This window comes from Rhineura floridana, chromosome 6, assembly GCF_030035675.1.
Source record: "Rhineura floridana isolate rRhiFlo1 chromosome 6, rRhiFlo1.hap2, whole genome shotgun sequence".
NCBI lineage: Eukaryota > Metazoa > Chordata > Lepidosauria > Squamata > Rhineuridae > Rhineura > Rhineura floridana.
Window position 1 is genome coordinate 116,357,977 of NC_084485.1, and position 22,446 is coordinate 116,380,422.

Below are 22,446 nucleotides of genomic sequence, written 5' to 3' on the forward strand. Positions count from 1 at the left end.
TCATGTAGAATTCAAACATCGCACTGAAACATGCTGCAAAACTGTACCTGTTTTTTACACAGGACTTTTGTATATTTATTTAAAGTACTTATATCGGCCTTTCAATGTATAACTTCCAATGTGGCATGGAGTGGCTTAAGCATGTGGCAGCTTATGGGCAGTGTTATTGAGCTGGACTTGCAATTGCTCCCAGCTGTTTAGATGTAGCTGCTCCTCTACCTTCCTCTCTGCCTTTGTGAACAATGAGATCGTGTAGATAACAGTTTTCTCATTGTTGCACAAATCAAGGTCTGTATGGGACAAGGCAAATCTCCTCCAGGCTATATTCGCATTCTTAGTCATGTCTATTATGTATATTTTACTCAGCAGAACTATCCACTGTGAATGCAGCTTCTTGACACAGATGGCTTTACACTTTATGAAATGAAATGAGCCATTTGTTTAGAATTGATAAAACTGTTTTGATACATCAGAGCACTTACTTTCTCCTTTCCCCCAACAGCTTGAAAGTCAAGGACAAAGCATTGGTTCCCTGATGGCGCTGAATGGTATTGTATCTATTGATAAAACAGTGGGAAACGACACTTTCTTCGTAGTTTCATGGAGTGAGGCCATATATCCTCCAATGATTATTCTGACAGATCCCAAAGGAAAAAACTATGCTACACAAGACTTTGTAATTGATAGCACCAACCACAGAACAGCACGACTCAACATTGCTGGAACTGCAAAGGTAAAAATTGAGCTCTGTTTAAACTTCTCTAGGCATCTAATTCTAGAGAAGCAATGGGGGAGAAATGTGATTCCATTCTCATTTAAATGTGAATTTACCTAATTCACACTTTCTGAAACAATATGTGAACTAAAACACAGCCATCCTTCAAAATTTGCACTTCTCATGAATTTTGCAGTGCAGTTCTTCAGCCAAGTAAGGTGTATGAAAATGTGTATATTAGGCAAAATTGCATACAAACATGCATATTAGAAGAAAGTCACACTAAGATATAGATGAACTTTCATGCAAACCTTTTGTAAAACAATATATTTTATTATATTTATTTGTTGCTTACTACAACGTTTTTGTCTCAAAGTGACAATTTTAAAAATCATCCAATACAAAATTTAGAATACATCAAAAAATAAAAGGTTATTAACTAAAAGTGCTTGTCTTACAATAACATAAAAAGGACACATCCTACCCCACTCAACTAAAAGGTAGACACCAATTAGGAGCCAAATGCCTGGGTGAATAAAAGTGTCTTGACAGCAATGGTGGCAGATACTCCTATCTGTGAAGAGCATTCCACAGTTGGGGAGCCACCACTGATAAGACCTGATCTTATGTTACCACCCTCCACACCTCCTTCACAGAGGGCACACAAAGAACAGCTTCAGATGACAAACCCAGGGTCCAGGTAGGTTCATGGCAGGAGAAGTGATCCCTAAGGGACTGGGGTCCTGAGCCACATAAGGCTTTATTAAAACCAGAACTTTGAATTGAACCTGGAAATTAACTGATCAAAAAGAGATCCTGACCCCCCATGTGACAACCTTTCAAGTACTTGAAGATTGCTATCCTATCTGCTCTCAGTCTTCTCTTCTCAAGGCTAAATATGCCCCGTTCTTTCAGTCTCTCCCGACAGGGCTTTGTTTCTAGTCCCCTGATCATCCTTGTTGCCCTCCTCTGAACCTCTTCGAGTTTGTCTGCCTCCTTCTTAAAGTGAGGTGTCTAGAACTGGATGTTATATGATCAAACCTCCCACCTCCAGTCAACCACCTGGCTGTTGAGTTCTGCACTAGCTGCAGTTTGCTAACAGCCCCATGTAAAATGCATTACACTAATCTAACCTAGACAACACAACAGAAGCTAAGTTTTCCCTGTCCAGATAAGGTTACAGCTGAACCACCCCCCAAAACTGATGGAAGGCACTCCACATCACCAAGGCCACCAGTGGCAGTAATGTATCCAGAAGTAGCCCCAAACCACAACACCTGTCCTTTAGCGGGAGTGTAATCCCATCCAAAACAGGTTGAACCCCACCTATCTGGTCAAAGGAACCATCCACTAACAGTGCCTTAGTCTTATCTGGACAGTTTTTTGGCTATCATCCAGTCCATCAATGAAGCAGGATGTTGGTCTAGCACATTCACTGCCACACCTGCTGGTGTAAAAGAAATAAAGTTGTGTGTCATCTGCCTAATGATGACAACACACTTCAAATCTGCTCAGTGGTTTCATGTAGATGTTAACCAACATGGATGATAAAACCGATCCCTGTGGCACCCCACACTGGAAGGTCCATGGGGCCAAGCAGCATCCGCCAAGCACCACCCTCTGCAGATGGCCATCCAAGTAGAACTGAACCATTGTAAAGTGGTACAACCCATTCCCAATTTGAACAGCCACTCCAGAAGAATGGTATTGACAACTGCCGAGAGATCAAGGAGAATCAATAGGGTTGCACTCCCCTTGTTTCTCTCCCAACAATAATGAGCCCTCACTAGTGTTCCATAGTACTTGTCCGGAATTTTCTTCCACTTACGTTCAAAGCCATATCCCTGCTTGTTTCATTGCCCTAAGCTCTGGTGTATAATAAGGAGCCGGTCAGGGTCTGTCAAGTGGGAGGGGGCGCTTATGGACAATCGCATCAATATCCTGTATCATCTGCATATTCCATAGATCATGCAGGGCTTCACCAACACCAGTCGTATAAGCTGGAAAATCCCCCAGAGCCATCTGGAAACCAAGTGGATCGATCAGCCTCTGAGGGCAGACCATCCTAATAAGTCCCTCACCTCTGCAGAGATGGAAAGCCTCTGAAAGACTAAACCTCAGCAAGAAGTGATCTGACCATGATAAGGGACTGGTGTTAAAATCCCCCAAGTTCTAGTCACAGTCGTCAAAAAGCCAAGATCATTAGTGGGGCCTGCCACATGTGTTGGTCGGGGACATGTTGGGCAGTCCCATAGTTATCATGGTGGCCATGAAGTTCTAAGCTGCCCCAGAATTAGTTGTCACAGTATGAATGTTGAAGTCCCCCAAGACTAAAGCCTCGGGGTCTTCAACATCATCTCCAAGACCGCGTCTGTCAGCTCAGAAAGGGAAACTGCTGGGCAGTGAGGTGGTCAGTAAACCAGAAGAATCCCTAATCTGTCCAGATTATTTATTGCAAGGTACAAACACTCCACTCAGGCAGAGAGGAAGCCTAGAGAGAAAGAGAGAATTGCTATAAGTTAAGTCTGCCTTGATGCTGCACTGAGTACCCATGTGGGCAAAACTGGGTAAGACCAATTCCACCATCCTCACCCACCCGGGTCTCAGTAATACAAGCCAGGTTGGCCTTCTCATTCACAGTCATATCGTCAATGAGGGAAATCTTATTTGAAACTGGCCTGGCATTTAATAGCAGCATCCGCAGACCAGAGGGCTGGCTGATAGAACAATTCAAATTCCTCTGGTTAGGGAAGGGGCTGGCACACAGCACAGCCACTAACTGTGTCATGTCCCCTTCACCTGGCAGGCACCTTCTCTCACACCATACCTCCCCTTACCCAAGACCACTGTGATTGGTCCCCCTAAGATCTCCCCAACTGAGCCTGTCACAGATGCATGTTTCTTTTATTTATTTATAGTATTCTTAGCCCACTCTTCATTGAATTTCAACAGATCAAGCCTCTAGCTGAGGCACATGCTGACCCAGGTGTTATATCCCCAAGTCCCTGGAAGTCAGCCCAAGTGCAGTTGTCAGTCATAGCAGTGAGGGGTGGGCTCTTCTGCAGCCGTCAGGCAAGAGAAGGTGGAAAAGCAGCAGCTGTACAGAGCAGGGAGTGGCTGGGAAAGTTCACCGGCTCCTAGATGGTCCTGGCTGCTGACTCCTAGCTGAAAGTCACACCTCTAACTAATGTGGAAATGTGGAGAACTGAACTTAAGACTGGAGAAATGAAAAACGCAATTTGCCCACCCATATGCTAGAGATACTAGGCCCATTCCTTTTAGAAAATAGGCAAATGCCTGTCTTATTGACGATCTCCCTCCATTTTTGGAGCTACAGTTATGCTAGCAAAGGTTTGTGTCACTACAGCTAAAGTGGTACGATAAGATTATTGATTGATTGCTGTAAACCGCCCAGAGAGCTTCAGCTATGGGGGGGGTATACAAGTGCAATAAATAAATAAATAAAGATTATACACCTAGGGAAGAGCCATTCACTTCCTGAAGTCCTCCATGTAGCATTTTGTAACTGGCTTCAGTATTCCAAATTAGCACTTTCCCCACCCCCATCATGTGATGAGGAAGGCTGTACCAGCAGAATCTAATGCCACAAAACTGTTCAAGATGTGTTTTAGGGCCCCTTCACAGCTGCCACTCAAATCTGTGCCAGCTTCCCTGAAGCTGAACGTCGCCTGGGAGTTGCACAAGCTTCTCTCTTGGCTCCCTGAACCTAATGCTTGTTTGGGTAGTGAGGAAGGGAGTTCCAAAGCCTGGGGGCAGCCACCAAAAAGGCCCTCAAAAAGGAGAATCCCACCTTGTGTTTTTTCTCATTACAGTGTTGCAAGAACACCTGCACTTGGCTGACTTTCTCTTCTCCTAAAGATACAGGATCAGTCTCAGGCCATGAACCTGGCAACCCTAGGCAGTATCCTCTGTGGCTATTTTGGGCTCATAGGAGCCTTTAATTATTTATTGTCTTTCTTTTCTGTGCCAAATGAATAATTCTCTCATGGCACACTTGCATTCTCTGGCCCACAGTTAGAGAATTTATCATATTTGCATCCCATCCTTCTTGCAAGAAGCTCAGGGATTTCTCCATTTTATTATTAAATTTATATCTTGCTCTTCCTCTCAAAAGGAGCCCTGGGTTGCAATTTTATCCACAAACAACAGTGTTGGATGTTTCCAGATAAAGGGCTCCTGCTCATTGCTCTTCTGTTGTAAGTTACAGGGAGAATTGCAACTGACTTTCTACACTAATGGAAATGTTCCCCTTTTATCCTGTACTGTCTGCACTAGCAGGCATGATATAGCTGTGTCCAACTCAACCAAGCAGCTGATTTTCAATAATTTCCCCCTACATCAATCTTTTATAAAATCATTTACTAAATTGTGCTATATTGCTTACTTGAGTGATATTATACCCTTGTGTGTGTAGTATTCATTTCTTTGGGGGTAAATTAGGTGATAGGGTGAGATGCTGGAGAGGAACAGAGGGGTCTGGGCTCAGACTCTGAGAGGTGGCTGGTCCATGAGGGAGGAAGCAAAGTGAGGGAAGGAAAAGCCTGATCGGTCTCTCCTGCAAGAGGCCTACTAATCTGACTCCACTATGCAGCAAAAGAGAGATCAGCTGCTAGATGGCATAGTTGCCTGCTTACTATGCTACAACCAACAGAGAGAGAAAAAGGGGGTGAGAACTCCCTTTTTTACAAAAAGGGGGCCTTCCCAGATAAGCAAGAGAAGGACTTCGGTCAATTTTATTCCATTTTCACACCTAAGAGGAACCCTGCCCTTCTTCCCTTTGACTTTCCCTTTTTGCAAAGCTGGGGATTTAAGTTAATCGTAAGCCCAGCATAGCACTGTTTCCAATACCCGCTCTTCTTGGTAAAAAAACCCAAACTGTATCTTGATCAAAAGATAATCATAAATAAAAGCAATAAAACTGCATTTATAAAAATGACTTAAATATTGAATATTCTTCTCTATTTCAACACTTGATTTGCAGACAGGAGACTGGGTTTACACAATAAAGAATACCCATTCAGCAGCTCAAGTCCTATCCATAGTAGTCACCACTCGAGCAGCATCTGCATCTGTGCCTCCAGTGACTGTGAAGCCCTATATGAATAGGGATACCAATAGCTATCCTAATCCAATGGTTATTTATGCAGAAGTCAGCCAAAGATTCTTGCCTGTTGTTGGTGTAAATGTCACAGCCACAGTTGAACCACAGACTGGAACACCTGTAGAGCTAGAGCTTTATGACAATGGTTCAGGTAAGTTTATTTTGAAGCATTTATAGCAGAATGTATTTTAGAATTTTTTCAAAAGTCAGTTTAGCATATAAAATTGTCTTACACTGAATCAGAATATTGGTTCATGTAGCCCAATATTGTCTAATCTGACTGATAGTGGATCCACGAGATCTCTGATAAAGATCTCTTCAAAAGAAGCTGCTTTTCTTTATTTATGCTCTTTATGAACCCACCCTATGCCAAAAAGAGACCCAGAGAAGGGTAAGCACAGAGCATAGATAAAATCCACGCAAACAACCAATATGAAACAATCAGCTTCTAAAATGAGTCTCTATGCTATATTTTTGTAAGATGTTATGCTGTGACGCTGTCATGAGATTATGCTGCTTGACATGCGGGCATGATGGCAAAGCATCTTACCCCCCAAAAAGAGATGGTGATGTAAATGGCAGCAGTGACAGGAGGAGTGGCAATGGAGCAGGAGGGGCGGTGGGGGGCGAGCAAGCAGCAGCAGGAGCAGCAAGGGAAGCAGCGGATACGGGGCTGCAGTGAGTGTCTGGGAGGGCAGTTGGGAGAACTGCCAGTGGGTGGGTGGGAGCTTTGGTGACCCATGGGGGAGAGAAGGGGGGAGCGCTTTGGCAACCTGTGGGGGGACAGAAGGGGAACACTTTGAAGTGCTACTGTCTCCTCCATTACCTTTTATCGTGTGCCATTCCGTCCTTGAGAGAAAACAAAAAGATGTAATTCCTCCCAGGCCTGCTTCCTGAAGTACAAGCAGCGAATAGCCCCATTTGTATGTTCTAATTGTCCACGCACAGTTAGAACTGCATGAAGAACTGAGGAAACAAGTGCGCTAGCACTGCCCCATGGTCATCCTCTCCATCAGCCATGAGTTGGTGGCACACATCTGCGGCAGGGCTCTTCTTCTGCTTGTGTAGGCTCCTCGCACATTTTAAAACCCTGGAAGTTCAGAGTTCTAAATTGTGCAGGAAGCCTGCACTAAGAGAAAAGGCTCCCCACTTATTTATTTATTATTTGATTTGTATCCCGCCCTTCCTGGTAGGAGACCAGGGCAGCAAACAAAAGCACTAAAAACACTTTAAAGTATCGTTAAAACAAACTTTAAAATATATTAAAACAAAACATCTTTAAAAACTTTTTTTAAGTTTTGAAAACATCTTTTAAAAAATTAAAATAAAAGAAATAACTTCAGAAGTTATTGCCCTAACAGAGGGCAACTGAAAGGTGGAGCTAGCACACTTGCCCCTGCTCTACTTTACCACATGAATAGACCTAATCCTGGAGACAAATGGAGCATCTAGACCATTGGTATGGTACTACTTTATGACTTGCTTCTTTCTACAGTTATTGTATGCACATTAATCTGCTTTAACCTCTTTAATTATCTATAAACAAAGAGGTTTAGGCAGACCAGGAATCATGAATGCTAGTTCAAGCCTTAACAATGTATGCCCCTTACCTTGCAGCTGTCCCTATGTAGCTGAGATTAAATTTTCTCTTTGGCATATTTTCCTCTCCAACAATCTTGTTTTTAAAGCAAGCAGCTGGACATTTATTGTTTTGCACTACTCTGCTATCTCTGCTCTGGATTCCTCACCAGCTGAATTGGGCTAATCACCTTTTTCAGTGGTTGAGTGTTCCTCAGGTGTAAAAGGAACTCTACATGATATAAATTCATTCTCTACGTGGCATAAATTCATAATTCCTTAAATCTAGAGTGCATATGTTTATGTATTATATGTATTTGATTTACCTTGTAGCATGTGGTTTGCCATTGTATATCAGGCTACATACTAATTCCATGCATAGAATGTCTGTGAAATGTTGGACAGTATGGTGGCCTACTAATCTCAACAGAGGGTTAGTTATAGGCTTATTAAATGTATACATTAGGAATTTTTTTTAGTGGGAAGCAAAATGATTTACATCCAAAGTAAAACATGTACTAATAAAACTACATAAACATTAAAAACAGATTTAACAGTACAATAGCATATTATTGGTGCTGCACAAATGTCAGGGAAAACAAAACCTTCTTTGCCTCAAACTGAAATAATGACAAGGTTGGTGCCAGGCAGGCCTCCCTGGGAAGAGCATTTCCTAAATGAAAGCTGCTACAGAGAAGGCCCATTCCTCTTGTTGCCAGCCTCTGGACCTCTCTCAGGTATGCCACAAAGAGAAAGACCCCGGGAGATGATCTCAGGATATGGGCACATACATATGGGAAAGGCATTTTTTAAAATATATTTATCAATGGCACCCACCAAAAGTGGTTGATAAATCTCCTGATTTTGCTAACTACCTGTGACTGCACAAAATACAGCTTGTCAAGCATGTGGCAGGCCACAATACATGTTAATATGTGATGTTTGTTTTGGTGGATCATAAGTTGAGTTGGTCTGTGCTGTACAGATACAGTATTAACACACTGGTCCCGCATGACTATATTACCACATTCAGAATCAGATATTCATTTATTTCCATAAGAATAGGAGCAAATACTGTGAAACAAAACACCTCCTTCATAGGTTATGTAGTGGTTTTTAATGACCAGCAGTGAGATGTTTGCTTTGGAAGTTAAGTTTTAATATTTATGTACGCAGGTGCTGATATTATCAAGAATGACGGAATCTACTCCAGGTATTTCACATCATTCAAAGTAAATGGCAGATACAACATCAAAGTGCAGGTCCAAGGGAAAGACAAGACTGTCCGACGGGTCCGTAGGCAGAATCAAGCTCTCTATGTACCAGGTTATGTAGAAAATGGTAAGGATTCATTATGACATAGCATTATGGTGATATGTTAGCTCCAGATATTTTAGAGCATGACACGTACATCTAAAGAGGAACACAGCCCTGTTTCTGCCATCCTCCTCCCCATCATTGTCTTTATGTAGATCTCGATTTAATACGGACACCTCTCTGTCACACTCACACACATGTATGTCCACATCCTTGTCTCCAACAATATTCTAATTATCTGTGTGATTCCTACCTTGTTGGGTTTATGAATGTGTTATTGGATTAATGAAACAACTCCCCAAATTCTTGAAAGTCTTTAAAATATTACTATGGCCTCCCTCTTTTGTCTAACTTACACTTCTGGTGTTTTACATTCCCTTCTGTTTCCATTATTTGCCAGCTCAAAATCTAGATAAAGTTGCCTTTGTTCTGCCATAGTAACTCTAGGCAATCATATGTAGCACAGCCTAGTGATGTGCTATGTGTAGTGGTGGTTGGGCAGGAAACAGTCATATGATTGGTTGGCCCACACAGTTGTGGTATTTATATCCAAACAGTAGCTGCAGGGGGATAACAGAATGGGGAAATGGCTCAGTGTATGAACTGGTCCATGCTGAGAAGGTAAGCATAAAATTGTGATTTTAATGCATTTTTGTGATCTTGTGGTTGGATGGAGAATCATTATCTCCATTGTTATTGTTTGTTATTTATTCTGAACCTATTACTAAACTTGGCAACACACAAAAATCTAAGACATGGCCTTTGATGACTATAGACTTAAAATCTAATAAGGCAAACCTGCAAGAAAAGGGAATTTTAAGGGAAGGTCTGTTAACATACCAAATGCTGATCTGGAAGAAAAAAAAACAGGAACCTTTGCAAAGGAAGTAAAGAGAAAAAGGTTATAGTAATTTCTGAAATATAGACTGAAAAGGCGCCAAGCATATCAAAGTAGTGCCTTCCATGCATATTGCAATAGGAAGATCTAGATAATGGCTTAAAATATGCATATAATGTGCTGAAATCATTTTCATATGCTTAAAGGTGCTTAGAAGATGCTTAAGAATTAGTGAAATGGGCTATAAAGTCTCCTGTATGCGTAAGAGCCAAACAGTAAAACAGGAGTAGTTTGAAACTGCCCCCTCCTTTTTCTCCATCTCCATCCAAAGCTGTAATTTTCCTGAGAAACAACTGGAATAGACAAAGCATTACTTTCTCATGAAATTGAGTACAGGACAGGACAACAGGTCTGGGTGGACAGCCAGTGTGTCAGATAAACAGTCGAAGTGAAGGAAGAGGAAATCTTTATATGATGATGGTAAGCTGACTAGTTGAGAAGGAAAGACTCTTTTGGAGCATCTGATGTGAGCCTGATTAGAAGTAGCAAAAAGCAGATAGACCACGGGTACACGCCTTCGCATAGAAAAGAAAGTGTATAAAAAGCCAGGTTTCATAGCACTCAGGGCCCCTCAGCTCGCTAGAGTGGGGGGTCAAAGAAAGCACAGGAACCATCCATCTATGCCATCCATAACATCTGATGGGTAATGTATCATGACATTCCTATGTCCTTTGTACTTTGGCTCTGTTTAACTCAGTCCTTCAGCTCTTGTAACTTGCTTTAATTACGATGCTCCTTCAAAGTCTTATACTTTGATGTTAAATGGATAAGCAGCAATTTGTTTTATGCTGATATATATATTTCTATTTTTCTGTTTTTCTGTTTCTGCAGTGATGGCTAAGGCCACATAGAATGCATTTATTTATTTAAAATATTTCTATCCTGCCCTTCTACCCTACAATAGGGCACTCAGGGCGGCTACAATAAAATTGCCGACATATATAATAAAATACACAATAAAAATACACAGTAGATTAAAATGCATAGAATGCAATTAAAATACATAAAATGCATTATGCATACACACATACACACACATACACATGTATATATGTGCATACACATATGAGGGAGTGAGAATAAAATAACTATAAGATAAAAATAAAAGATAAAAAAAGTTAAAACAGTGTCAGGCTGACCAGTCAGTCCAATCAAAGGCTCTATGGAACAAGTTTCTGGAAAACCATCAGGGAGGGAGCAAAACGGGCTTCTTGGGGCAGGGAATCCCAAAGTCTGGGAGCCACAATTGAAAAGGCTCTCTCCTCCGTGCCTGTCAATCTAACTTCTTTCATTCCAGGCATGCAGAGGAGACAGGAGGCAGATGATCTTGAATCCAGGGTAGGAATATATGGATGTAAGCGGTCCCTTAGGTACACTGGTCCAAGGCTGTTTAGGGCTTTAAAGGTCAAAATCAGCACTTTGAACTGGGCCTGGAAACAAATTGGAAGCCAGTGAAGTTGATAAAGGGGCAATATGCTCCTTGCGCCGTGCTCTAGTTAACTTTCTGGCTGCTTCATTTTGGACCAACTGTAGTTTCCAAAGTGTTTTCAAAGGCAGTCCCATGTAGAGTGTGTTACAGTAATCAGGCCTCGATGTCACAAATGCATGTGCCACTGTGGCCAACTCAGCTGCTTCCAGGAACGGACGCAGCTGGTAGACCATTTTGAGATGGCCAAAAGCACTCCTGGCTACTGCAGCCACCTGATATTCCAGCAGCAGGGCAGGATCCAGAAGAACTCCCAAACTACAGACCTGCTCTTTCAAGGGGAGTACAACTCCATCCAGAACAAGTTGCAATCCTATCTCTGGGGCAGTTTTCCCCTTGGCCAGCAACACTTCCATCTTGTCTGGATTAAGTTTCAGTTTGTTAGCCCACATCCAGCCCTTCACAGCCTCCAGGTACCCGTTTGGGACGAGCACTCCCACCCTGCCATCAGATGGAAGGGAGAGATAGAGTTGAGTGTCATCAGCATACTGATGACATTTTATTAGTTGTAGTGTGCAAGATATGAATAAATAGCATATATGATAAAGACTGTTCTGCTGTCTGAAGTCTGACTCCCAAATAGAAAATTTCTGGTACCTCCCAAGACTCAAGAATTCTTGAGTGGGGTCTCCTCTATTCTTTTCTCCACCTACACTAGACGACTGCTGTTGATAACCTGTGAGCTTAGGTGACCTAATGTTCAACATAGAAGGACTCTGTACAGATACAGGGGTAGGGAGAAAGCAAGAACCTTCAACCCTATACATTCACTGACAAGGGTGTAGCCTTCCCGGTGACAATATGGAGCAGCAAAGTAAAAATTCAGTGGGTTATATTCAGTTGATGTTCCAACACTAATAAAAGGCACAAAAATGTAGCTTTTCTCAATATGGAATCATCCATGTTTTTCATCCGTGCTCACCCTCAACATGCTGCTTTCAGTCTAGATTATTTGTAGATTCTACCATCCACTCAGGTAGATGTGGTTACATGATATGTTAGAAACCTTCCCTTTGATTAGATTAAGCATTTAAAAAACCTCCCCTTGCAATTTTAGTATATACCAACCCACAATGTCATTGGGCAGGTGTGAATACCCATTGGTGGGATTGCCTACATCTGTTTTCAAGTGGATACTGTGGGGCGCCAGACAGCTGCTAGAAATTGAAGAGAATAAGCAGGAAGTCTAAGTAGAAGAATATTGCCATAATTGATTCGAGAAAGAAGAAACTAGATAAGCACTTTTTCAAAAATTGGCGCATATGAGTGGATGGGGTCATGATTTTTTTTAAAGAAAAAATGGCAAGTGATCAGTAATAGAGATTTGAGGAACAAAAGAGGGAGCAATTGAAGATAGGACTGCAGATTTGCTCAGTAGATTGAATTAGACACCATCACAATGGATGGTGAACAGGTTGAAGTTGGATAGAAGAAAAAAGATATCTACCGCAGGTTAATAAAGAAAACTATTATGATTTTATATACATCTTACTTTTGTTTTGTGTTTGCACAGAAGGAAATAAATCAAACAGACTTTCAGAATAATGAGAAAGTTGGAGGACTATATAGTCACATTATATGACACCACTTTTTCCCTTTTCATATTTTTTGTAGGCGTAATAAAAATGAACGCACCAAGACCTGAAGTCAGTGAGGATGAAATCCAAGCAGACCTAGGGAATTTCAGCAGAGTAGCATCAGGTGGTTCTTTTGTAGTAGCAGGCGTTCCTCCTGCAGGTAGTCCCTCAGATGTCTTTCCACCTTGTAGAATCACTGACCTTGAGGTAGAGCTAGCGGATGATGATGATGAATTCCTTTTGTCATGGACAGCTCCTGGAAATGACTATGATACAGGAAAAGGTAAGTGTGAAATTCTGCTTTAATGAACCAATACGAATCCTTTGCTTAGAGAAATATGTATTTTTTGGAATAATAAGGTGGAGAAGCCAACCACCAGTTTTATTTACACTGGTATTATCTCCCTGAAACTTCCTTGAGTAACATTATACTGATACTCTGGGAAGAGAGATTTCATCCTTGCTGGTCCATTCTAGATTCAATTGCAGGGAATTGTTTTAGGATGTTTTAGGATGTTGAAAATGGGTTTTATCCCAGAGGAAAATTGGGGGTCATTTTTGTTTCTCTGTGAAGTTTTGATTTGTGCTGTACTCTGTTTATGTTTCTTAGCAAGTTTGAACAATATCAGCCTCTAAGTCTAGCATTAGAAGGCATCACCACAAAGCCAGACTAGATGTGATATTTGTCACATAGTTTACCCTTGCATAGTTATTTTTATTTCACAAGTAGCTGGGGCTTGAGAGAGGGAAGTTGAATTGGGACCATAGTGTGTATATGTGGGGTGTGTGGGGAAGTATGTTCTTTATAAATAATAATAATAATAATAAACTTTAATTTGTTAGTCGCCTATCTGTCCAATTTTTGGACACTCTAGGCGACTTACAGCAGCAACAAATACAATATACAATTCAATAAATACATTACACACTACAATAAATAACCATATTCATCAATTTAAAACTAGCATCAAAACATCAGTTAAAACATTACAACTAATCTAGCTCGAATTCCTGTAGGCCTGCCTGAAGAGCCAGGTCTTTAATGCTCGTCGAAAGCTCATCAGGGAGGAGGCATGTCGAAGATCGTAGGGGAGAGAATTCCAGAGGGTGGGAGCCACTACTGAGAACGCCCTCTCTCTGGTCCGCACCAGCCGAGCTGTTTTGGCCAGTGGGACCGAGAGGAGATTCTGCGTGGCTGATCTTGTAAGGCGGCTCAATTGGTGATACTGGAGGCGGTCCTTTAGATAAACCGGGCCGAAACCGTATAGGGTTTTAAAGGTCAATACTAACACCTTGAATTGGACCCGGTAAACCACTGGTAGCCAGTGAAGATCTATCAACACCGGGGTGATGTGTTCCCGGCGACGGCTATATGTAATCAAGCGTGCCGCCGCATTCTGCACCAGCTGAAGTTTCCGGACCGTCTTCAAGGGTAACCCCACGTAGAGCGCATTACAATAGTCTAAGCGAGAGGAGACCAGGGCATGTATCACTCACGGGAGAAGCTGTACAGGAAGGTAGGATCGCAGCCTCTGTATCAGATGTAATTGATACCAAGCTGCCCGGCTCAATGCCGAAACTTGAGCTTCCATGGACAGCTGGGAGTCAAGAATGACCCCGAGGCTGAGGACCTGATCCTTTAGGGGCAATCTTACCCCGTTAAACACCAAGTCGATGTCTCCTAACCTTCTCCTATCACCCACAAGTAACACCTCGGTCTTATCAGGATTTAGCTTCAGCCTGTTCTCACCCATCCATCCACTAACGGACTCCAGGCACTTGGACATGGTCTCCACAGCCACCTCTGGTGAGGATTTAACCCTCTTTAACCCTCTGCGGTCCATATCAGTATCACCCCCCCCATCCTGTACCTATTATCCACAATGGAAAGAAAGCTCCCCTTGGTTTCAAATAAGAATAAAATCAGTAGAAATCTCAAGGATACACCAGGAATCAAGAGAAATATATCTTCATGGTCTCGCAGTGGAAGGAGAGGCCAGAATGAATCCCACAGGAAACACCAGGACACATGCTGCTGGGAAACAAAAGAGTAAAAGGTCTGCTCTGAATTTTAAAAGGCAGGACATATATTTGCAGGGAAATAAGAAAGTTTATCCATCTGTTATTTCATCCTTTTATTATGAGAGGTGAAACATTAATTTTTTGCTTAATTGTCTTGTATGTTTTAGAATAGGCATATGGTCAATTAATTTTCATTTATGCAAAAAGAAAAATCCAGTTTGGCTGCAGCCTGGTGCAAGAGATTGCACCATCTGAGGCAGGTCGTGACTCTGTTTCTATACCAACCCCCTCCTCCTCTTCACACTGTCCCCATCCTCCTCTTCGCAGACACAGAGCTGCCATTCTCCTCCTTGCCCCATGTCCACCATTCCTGCACCTTCTCTCCTCCTTGCTCTCTCCTCCCTTTTGCTGCTGTGTTAGCAACAGCACCAACAGCTTCTCCTCTCTGCCCTCCCCTCCAAACACACTTTGAGAAAGGGCCAAGGGAGACCTTCTTCAGAGTCAGGCATTCTGAGTGAGATGACCAAGAGAATGCCTGTGCTGCCACCCTGCGTTTTGCAGCAGCTATAACAGGACATTTACTGGGTGTCCATTTCTTCATTCAAATAACTTGCACTGACATTTGGATTGAGGCCAAAGTGGTTCAAACTAACAACAGAGTGAATACAACCTCACAAGTGCACTTACACAAGTTACTACCCTAGAAACATTCTTACTAGCCTGCCCACCCACCAGTAAACACATGAATGAAAAAGCACGTTAAAATTAAAAATGGCTGCTTATGATCCATGCCCTAGTGTAGCAGAATTCCTATAAAAAAGGAATGAAGATAGAGAGCTAGACAACACAGTGAGATTTTGTTAAGACTTTGTAAGAGCCCTAAGAATAATTGTGTAATGTGCCCCTATGTTCTACTTGTTCTATTCAGTTTCACACCTCTTGTCAGTGTTTCAGTGGCTTCCAATCTGAATTTGTGTTCTTGATACATTGATTAAATGTTATGTGTCTGTTTGTGTCCACTGGGTGTCCAAAAGCTAGTCCCTTTGGACACACAAGTATTACTTGAAAAATGCCTTGACCTACGAAGGCTTTTAAAACTTTTTTTTAAAAAAAGCTTTGCAACATGTTCTAAGTTTAAAAGTCTTTCTGCCCGCTGCAGCAGTGGTGGCACAGACATTCATCCAGCCACTTCACCCAGATGATCTGGCTCTGAATAAAAAAAAAAGCCCTTGACACTTTCTAAGAACAATGCAAGGTATGGCAGGGAGGGAGATATGAAAGCAGCCGTGGAGAGCTTTGTCTTGCCAGGTGGGCAATAATAAGGCAAGGAGGGTGCTGTGTGTGTGTGTGTGTTACAATTTACCGCCCATCCCCACACCAGCCACTTGAGACAACTGTCTTATTTCCCCTTATTATTGGCCTGGCCCTGTCTGCAATTCTATTTTTTTACTTTCTGCAATCCCAAAACTGCCTGGTACACAGAACTCAGCAATGAGGAGAGAAAAAAGCCTGCTTTGTTGTAATTGTGTAGGATCTGTGCCCATTGCATAGGTGGAAAGGGAAGACTCAGATTCACTGGAAGGCAATGAACACTACATATTCTTACAATGAAAAGGTTAAACGTACAGAGCATTTCGCTGAAATTTCCATGTTAAAGTAAGAATACCAGTCTTCTACTAAGAGAGATGGAGTAAGCCGTGCTTTTACACTAACATGGAATTACAGCTAATCTCAACAAGTCTACTGGTAGCCTACATAAACCAGGAGCATGCCCTGAACATTCTCTAGTATTGTTTGCAACATGCAAAAATGCAATGACAAATGTGCATTCCAAACCAATGTGGAGAGATAGGAAGTCTGAAATGCGCTGAAAGAGATTCTTGTCACTAGGGCTGGAAAAATCTCTCTGTTTTTGTTCAATTAGTTTCACATATTTTCCAAGCTTAAATTCAGTTTGCCACATTTCTGCAGCACTCTTTTTTTTAAGTCCTAATGAAAATTCTTCAGTATTTTATTGCAAATTTCTCCTAACACACACATTTTATATGCTACATTTTTCAATAAATTTCTCCTAATATAATGCATTTTTCTATGTTATTTTCAGATATTCATTGTTATGCATACTTTCCCTTAATATATGCCTTGTTGTAAACATTATTCGGTTGGAGAACTGCATTGCAACATTTTGATAAGTGTGACTTTCAAAGGATGAAAGGATGGCTGTGTTTTGGTTCTCAGATTGTTTCAGAAAGTGTGCATTTGATAGATTCAGATATAAATCATCATCATCATCATGGTGTATTTGTATGCTGCCTTTCCATAGTAATCTATACTCAAGGTAGGGATGGGGTTCGCTGCATGGTGTCGATCTGCAGCATTTCGATAGTCCGTCGTTTCTTTATTGGTCCATCATTTTTTTGTTTCCTCTTTCTCTGGCGCTTGCCGATTTGATCTGCTGCGCGCATTTTGGGTGATCCGCAGGGGTTTTTTTTCAGGCTGCAAAAATTACATAATTGTTTTCATAGATTATACAGCCACAAGAGTGTGTTTATACTATAGTGAACATGGGTTTTTCTCATCCCACAATGTTAAGTTGAAAATACCCCCATGCCATTCTGATGCTTCCCATAAGCTCATTTCAAAACAAAACCTTACAAAACGTATAGTCATAAACTCAGAAGCGCTTGCTTAACAACCCTCTAAATTTTCATGGCAATACACAAAACAGTCAGAGAGAATCGAGAGTTCAAACTGTAAAAAGACACACAGAGATAAACCAGACCCCCTTTTGGACTTTTTTCTGACAGAGTGCTCATAATTTGTTGAAATTAATTAGAAATCAGCCATGTTCACAGAGTACCTGTAATTGTATTACTGACCTTGCCCCATACTCTGACCTTCATCTTCTGCAGTTCAAAGTTAAAAAATGCTTGGCTGATTTTTTATTAATTTAAGAAATTTAGCATTGAACTCAATTATAACATTGGCCATGCTCAGTAAGAACCAACTGTCAGTGTTCTAAAAGCCAGACTCACAGCTGCTGGGCTTGCCTAATCAGGGGGCCACACCCACACCAAATCTTGATTTCACTTTAGACATTCATGGCTTCCCCCAAAGAATCCTGGGAAGTGTAGTTTGTAAAGGTTGCTGAAAGGAGTCTCCTATTCCCCTGACAGAGCTCCAGTGGGCAGAGTGGTTTAACAGTCAGCCACTCTGATTGAAGCTCTGAGAGTGGAACAGGGCATATCCTAGCAACTCTCAGCATCCTTCACTAACTACACTTCCCATGATTGTTTGGGAGAAGCCATGACCGCCTAAAGTGAAATAACAGTCTGGTGTGAATGCGTGGCAAAGGACAGCTTTGGTTTAAATTGGGGTGGGAGGCTACATGTGTCTGCTGTGGAATAAAAAGTTGGGGGAAACCCTGAAAAAGAATGATACTGTTCACAATGTTTTCCTTTTGGAAAGCAAAGGGACTTCCCCTCTGTCCAGTACCCACCCATTTAAACTGCTCCCCTCCCCTCTTCCTCCCTCCCTCCCCCAGGTCAGTTTCACCTATCCTAAGCATGATTGCACAGGAATAAATCCCACTGAACCCAATAAGCATGCAAATGATCAAACTTGCTGTCCCCTCCCCCTCCCATCACCTCCCCTTTGCCCCCTCCCTTCCCCTTCCTCCACCCCTCCCCCTTCCCTTCCACTCTCCTTCTTCCCCTCCCCCTCCTTCTGCTCCCCTCTTCCTCCTTCCCTTACTTCCCTCCCCTCCTCCTCCCCCATGATAAGTTTTACTTATCCTAGCCATGATTGCATGGGAGTAAATCCCACTGAACTCAATAAGCATGGAAATTATCAGACCTGCCTTTCCCCTCCTTCCTCTCTCCTCTCCCTTCCTCCTCCCTTCTTCCTCCCCTCTCCTCTTCCATCTTCCTCCTCCCCTGCCCACTCCCTCCCTCCCTTCCCATGGTCAGTTTTACATATCCTAAGCATGATTGCACGGGAGTAAATCCCACTGAACTCAATAAATATTCAAATGATCAAACCTGCCACCTTCTCCCACTCCTCCCTGCTTCCCTCCCCCTCCTCCCCATCCCCTGTGGTCAGTTTCACCTACCCTAAGCATGATTGCAGGGGAGTAAATCCCACTGAACTCAATAAGCATGCAAATGATCAATCCATTCTCAGCAAACTCGCACAGGATCCCATTTCTTACCTCCCAGATTAAAAAGCAGAGAAACACACTAATAGGCTAAAAACCATGCAGTTTAAGAACATGACTATAGCCAACAGATATTTCTCTCAAACTTTAAAAAGCAGGGAAATTGGGCAGCTGTAGTGAATGCACCAGTAGAGCAGGAGACCTGATGTCCTCTCAGATATTGTACTGACCTACAAATGTTGTCAAAATTCAAACACAATTTGGATTGGTCTTTCACAGTCCAATCCACTTCCTGTGTAGCTTGGAAGAATTTGGTAATATGTTCCTCTGAGCATATGGTGAGTGGTGGCAACACATAATTCATTGTTGCAAAACAAAACTCAAATAGTCCAACAATAAGTAAAAGAAAACATCGTAAGAAACATAGAATAAATTGAAACACCAGTATAATTCCTAATAAGATCCAACAATACAATACAAAAACATAATCCCAATAACAGCAAAAATAACTGACCAGTAGGATTATATTTTGACCAAAACAGAAGCCCCTAAACAATACCCTTCAGTCAAGATGGTCTCTGGCAACTTCAGGTAGTAGTAGCTTTTATAGCTTCAGCCAGTCAGGGCCCCACCCTCCCAAGGTGGTCTCTGTAAATGTGAACTGAATCAAATTTCTCCCCTGTTCCTACTTGTTGCTGTTAGCTTCGATCCATGACTGAAGACAGAGATCCTAATGCATGCCTGTTTTGTGTGCTTTATTTTGCAGCTGAAAGATATGAAATAAAAATGAGTGAAAATCCCTTGGAATTAAGAGACGCAACTTTTCACACTGCCACTTCTGTGAATACTACTGATTTGACAACTGAAGTTGCTGGGGTCAAACAATCCTTTCGGTATAAGCCAGAAAACTTTGCAAAAGAAAATGGCACCTCAATCTACTTTGCGATTCGTGCCATTGATGACAGCAACAATGTTGGCGAAGCATCTAATATAGCAAGAGCAGTTGTGCTTCTTTCTGCACTGCCAAGTACTCCCTCTAGTCCTTCTACTACTCACACTACTTCCTCAACTCACACAACTCGTCCTTCTACTACTCACACTACTTCCTCTAATGCAAAAACCAGTGTGTTAAATACTATTACTATAATTACGATCATTGTATTTGTTTCTGTAATTTGTTTCTGTAATTTGTTTCTGTAATTATTATTTGTGCAATTGTTAGTATAACAATTTGTGTTTTACGTAAGCGAAGAAACAGAAGTCCTGAGACTGGAATGTAATGCTGCTGCTGCTGCTGCTGCCGCTACCTTAACTTTAAACAACAAATTATTAATTTTTTCAGGAAAAATTCACAGTACATCTAACTGCATTGATACAAATACAAAGAAAATAAATGAAAAGTACAGAATACTTCTGTGATATGAACATATCATTACCAGGGCTGGCACCAAAGGGCGGCCAGGTCGGGCCCTGGCTGAGGGCGGTTTACAGGGGCCTGTGAAAGGCCCCTCAGTAGAGTCCCAAGGCTACCAGTCACAAAATAGCTGCCGTGGGGGTGTGGCATTGCATTCTGTGAAATGCAAATTGTAATACGTTAAAATACAATATAGACAATAAAAGAAGCAATAAAAATACAATGTAAAATCATGTCGCATCTAGCACAGCATATTACAATTGCTACAATGGGCAGATAAATCATAGTCTGCCTCAGCAATTTTCAAGTGGCCCATGGGGAAAAGGTTTGGGAACCACTGCCTTGTTGGATTTTGTTGCCAACTGTATGAAAAATTCTGTCAACGCTGTTTTCAGATTTTATCTTAAGTTTTTATCATCCTCTGAGTTTACCTGTTATTCCTTTCTTGAGGGGAAAAATGTGCTTCAAATGTGCTTTAAAGGTATAGTGAGTATGCTGCCTATCTCTCTATCACAGGGGTGGGGAACCTTTTTTCAGCCCAAGGGCTGCATTCCCTCATGGATCACAGGCCAGCGGTGGGTGGAACAAGAGGCAAAAAATGGGTAGGGCAACACATGTAATGTATACCTTGGTACACTAGGCTGTATTCCAGCCACACAAAAGCCAGTAGTTTTTTTTGCAAAAATACCTGTTATCTTCATCCTCCATCAAAGCAAGCAAGAGCCATTGTCATAGTTCAAGGACATATCTTAGCCAGGCAAAAGCACTTGAGGAAGGCATGGAGCCGGCTGGTGAACAGTATGGCCTGAGGAGGAGCCATGGCCTAGGGAAGAGTCCCAAAGGATGTATACAGAGGTCTGGAGGGTCACATTTTGCCCTCAACCCTGAGCTTCTCTAGTCCTGGTCTACTGTTGATGCCCCAGGAATGGTACTGTTGTTGATGCCCCAGGAACACCCAGATCTGATGCCCATATTTTCCATGTTTGCATGCATGAAGCTTTGGCATAAACAAAGTATGAGGAAAGAAATGGAGCATCCTATAGTTAGCCTATGCCCACTTTCCTCATGCCCACCTCACTCTAATTTCCAAGTGGCAGTGCAATAATGCACAAATGTTCCAGAAAGCAAATGCACACTGGGAAATAATTACACAAGCCAATTACAAAAGTTATAAAAATCATGATTTTTTAAAAAAGGATTTCTGATGATGCTCCTACTTTGAAGACCAGCTACAAGGCACATTCACCTCTTACTATAAACATTAACTATAAATCACAATATTTGACAACTGTATCAATCTGGTAGGCTGGACTGGACTGGACTGCCTTCAAGTCGATCCCGATTTATGGCGACCCTATGAATAGGTTTTTCATGGTAAGCGGTATTCAGAGGTGGTTTACCATTGACTTCCTCTGAGGCTGAGAGGCAGTGACTGGCCCAAGGTGACCCAGTGAGCTTCATGGCTGTGTGGGGATTCGAACCCTGGTCTCCCAGGTTCTAGTCCAACTGTGATAATCTGGTAAGCAATTATACTATATTTCTATAGAGGAGAGTTTTAGAAGCCTTTACCAAGCTTAGCTTCTATTTCAGGATCTTTATAACTCATAGGCTGTCCTATCAGGATTTCTATGTGTCTTAACCCAGGTACAGTGGTAATATACAAACCAAAACTGGGTGAGACCCGTGAGTTTGATAATGGTACTTCAATCTAGCAGCCCCCACCATTCAAACATATTAACAGAGGCAGCTGGAACAGGAAGAGAATGAAGGAAGTCTGTAGGATAACTAAGGGCTCATTGAGACGACTGCAAAATGTGTGACACGCCCGCTATGTGTGTTCATTATTTTTCAGTCGTCCAAATGACATCTCGCGCTGTTACGCATTTTCGCGGGTTAAATCCGCTCCTTGCAATACCGGCAAAAATGTGATTTGCTGTTTAAAATCGGGAATCATCCGCTGTGCCTTCAGGAGTTAGGATGCAATACTGTGGACTTTACAGCTGATGGGCGGTTCTTGGGCATTTCCCCTTGCCCCTTCTCCTCATTCCAGCCAATCACGTATCTGCACTTTTGCTCATGTGCAAGAATAAGCCCGGGAAAATTTAACCAATCATTGCAATGGTGGGGTTTTGGGGGGGGGTCTGCAACTACTGCGCAGATG

The 22,446-nt window shown here is 42.1% G+C and overlaps 1 protein-coding gene across 1 annotated transcript in view; it reads left to right on the plus strand.

Moving 5' to 3' along the window:
- LOC133387857 (calcium-activated chloride channel regulator 1-like) overlaps nucleotides 1–20,488 on the plus strand; it is a 61,687-nt gene extending 41,199 nt beyond the window's left edge. The window contains exons 10-14 of the mRNA XM_061633559.1: nucleotides 503–733; nucleotides 5,718–5,988; nucleotides 8,592–8,756; nucleotides 12,731–12,976; nucleotides 19,638–20,488. Coding sequence (XP_061489543.1) covers nucleotides 503–733; nucleotides 5,718–5,988; nucleotides 8,592–8,756; nucleotides 12,731–12,976; nucleotides 19,638–20,071 — 1,347 coding nt within the window. The 3' untranslated portion in view covers nucleotides 20,072–20,488. The remainder of the gene's footprint in view (nucleotides 1–502; nucleotides 734–5,717; nucleotides 5,989–8,591; nucleotides 8,757–12,730; nucleotides 12,977–19,637) is intronic.
- Nucleotides 20,489–22,446: the final 1,958 nt, after the last annotated feature.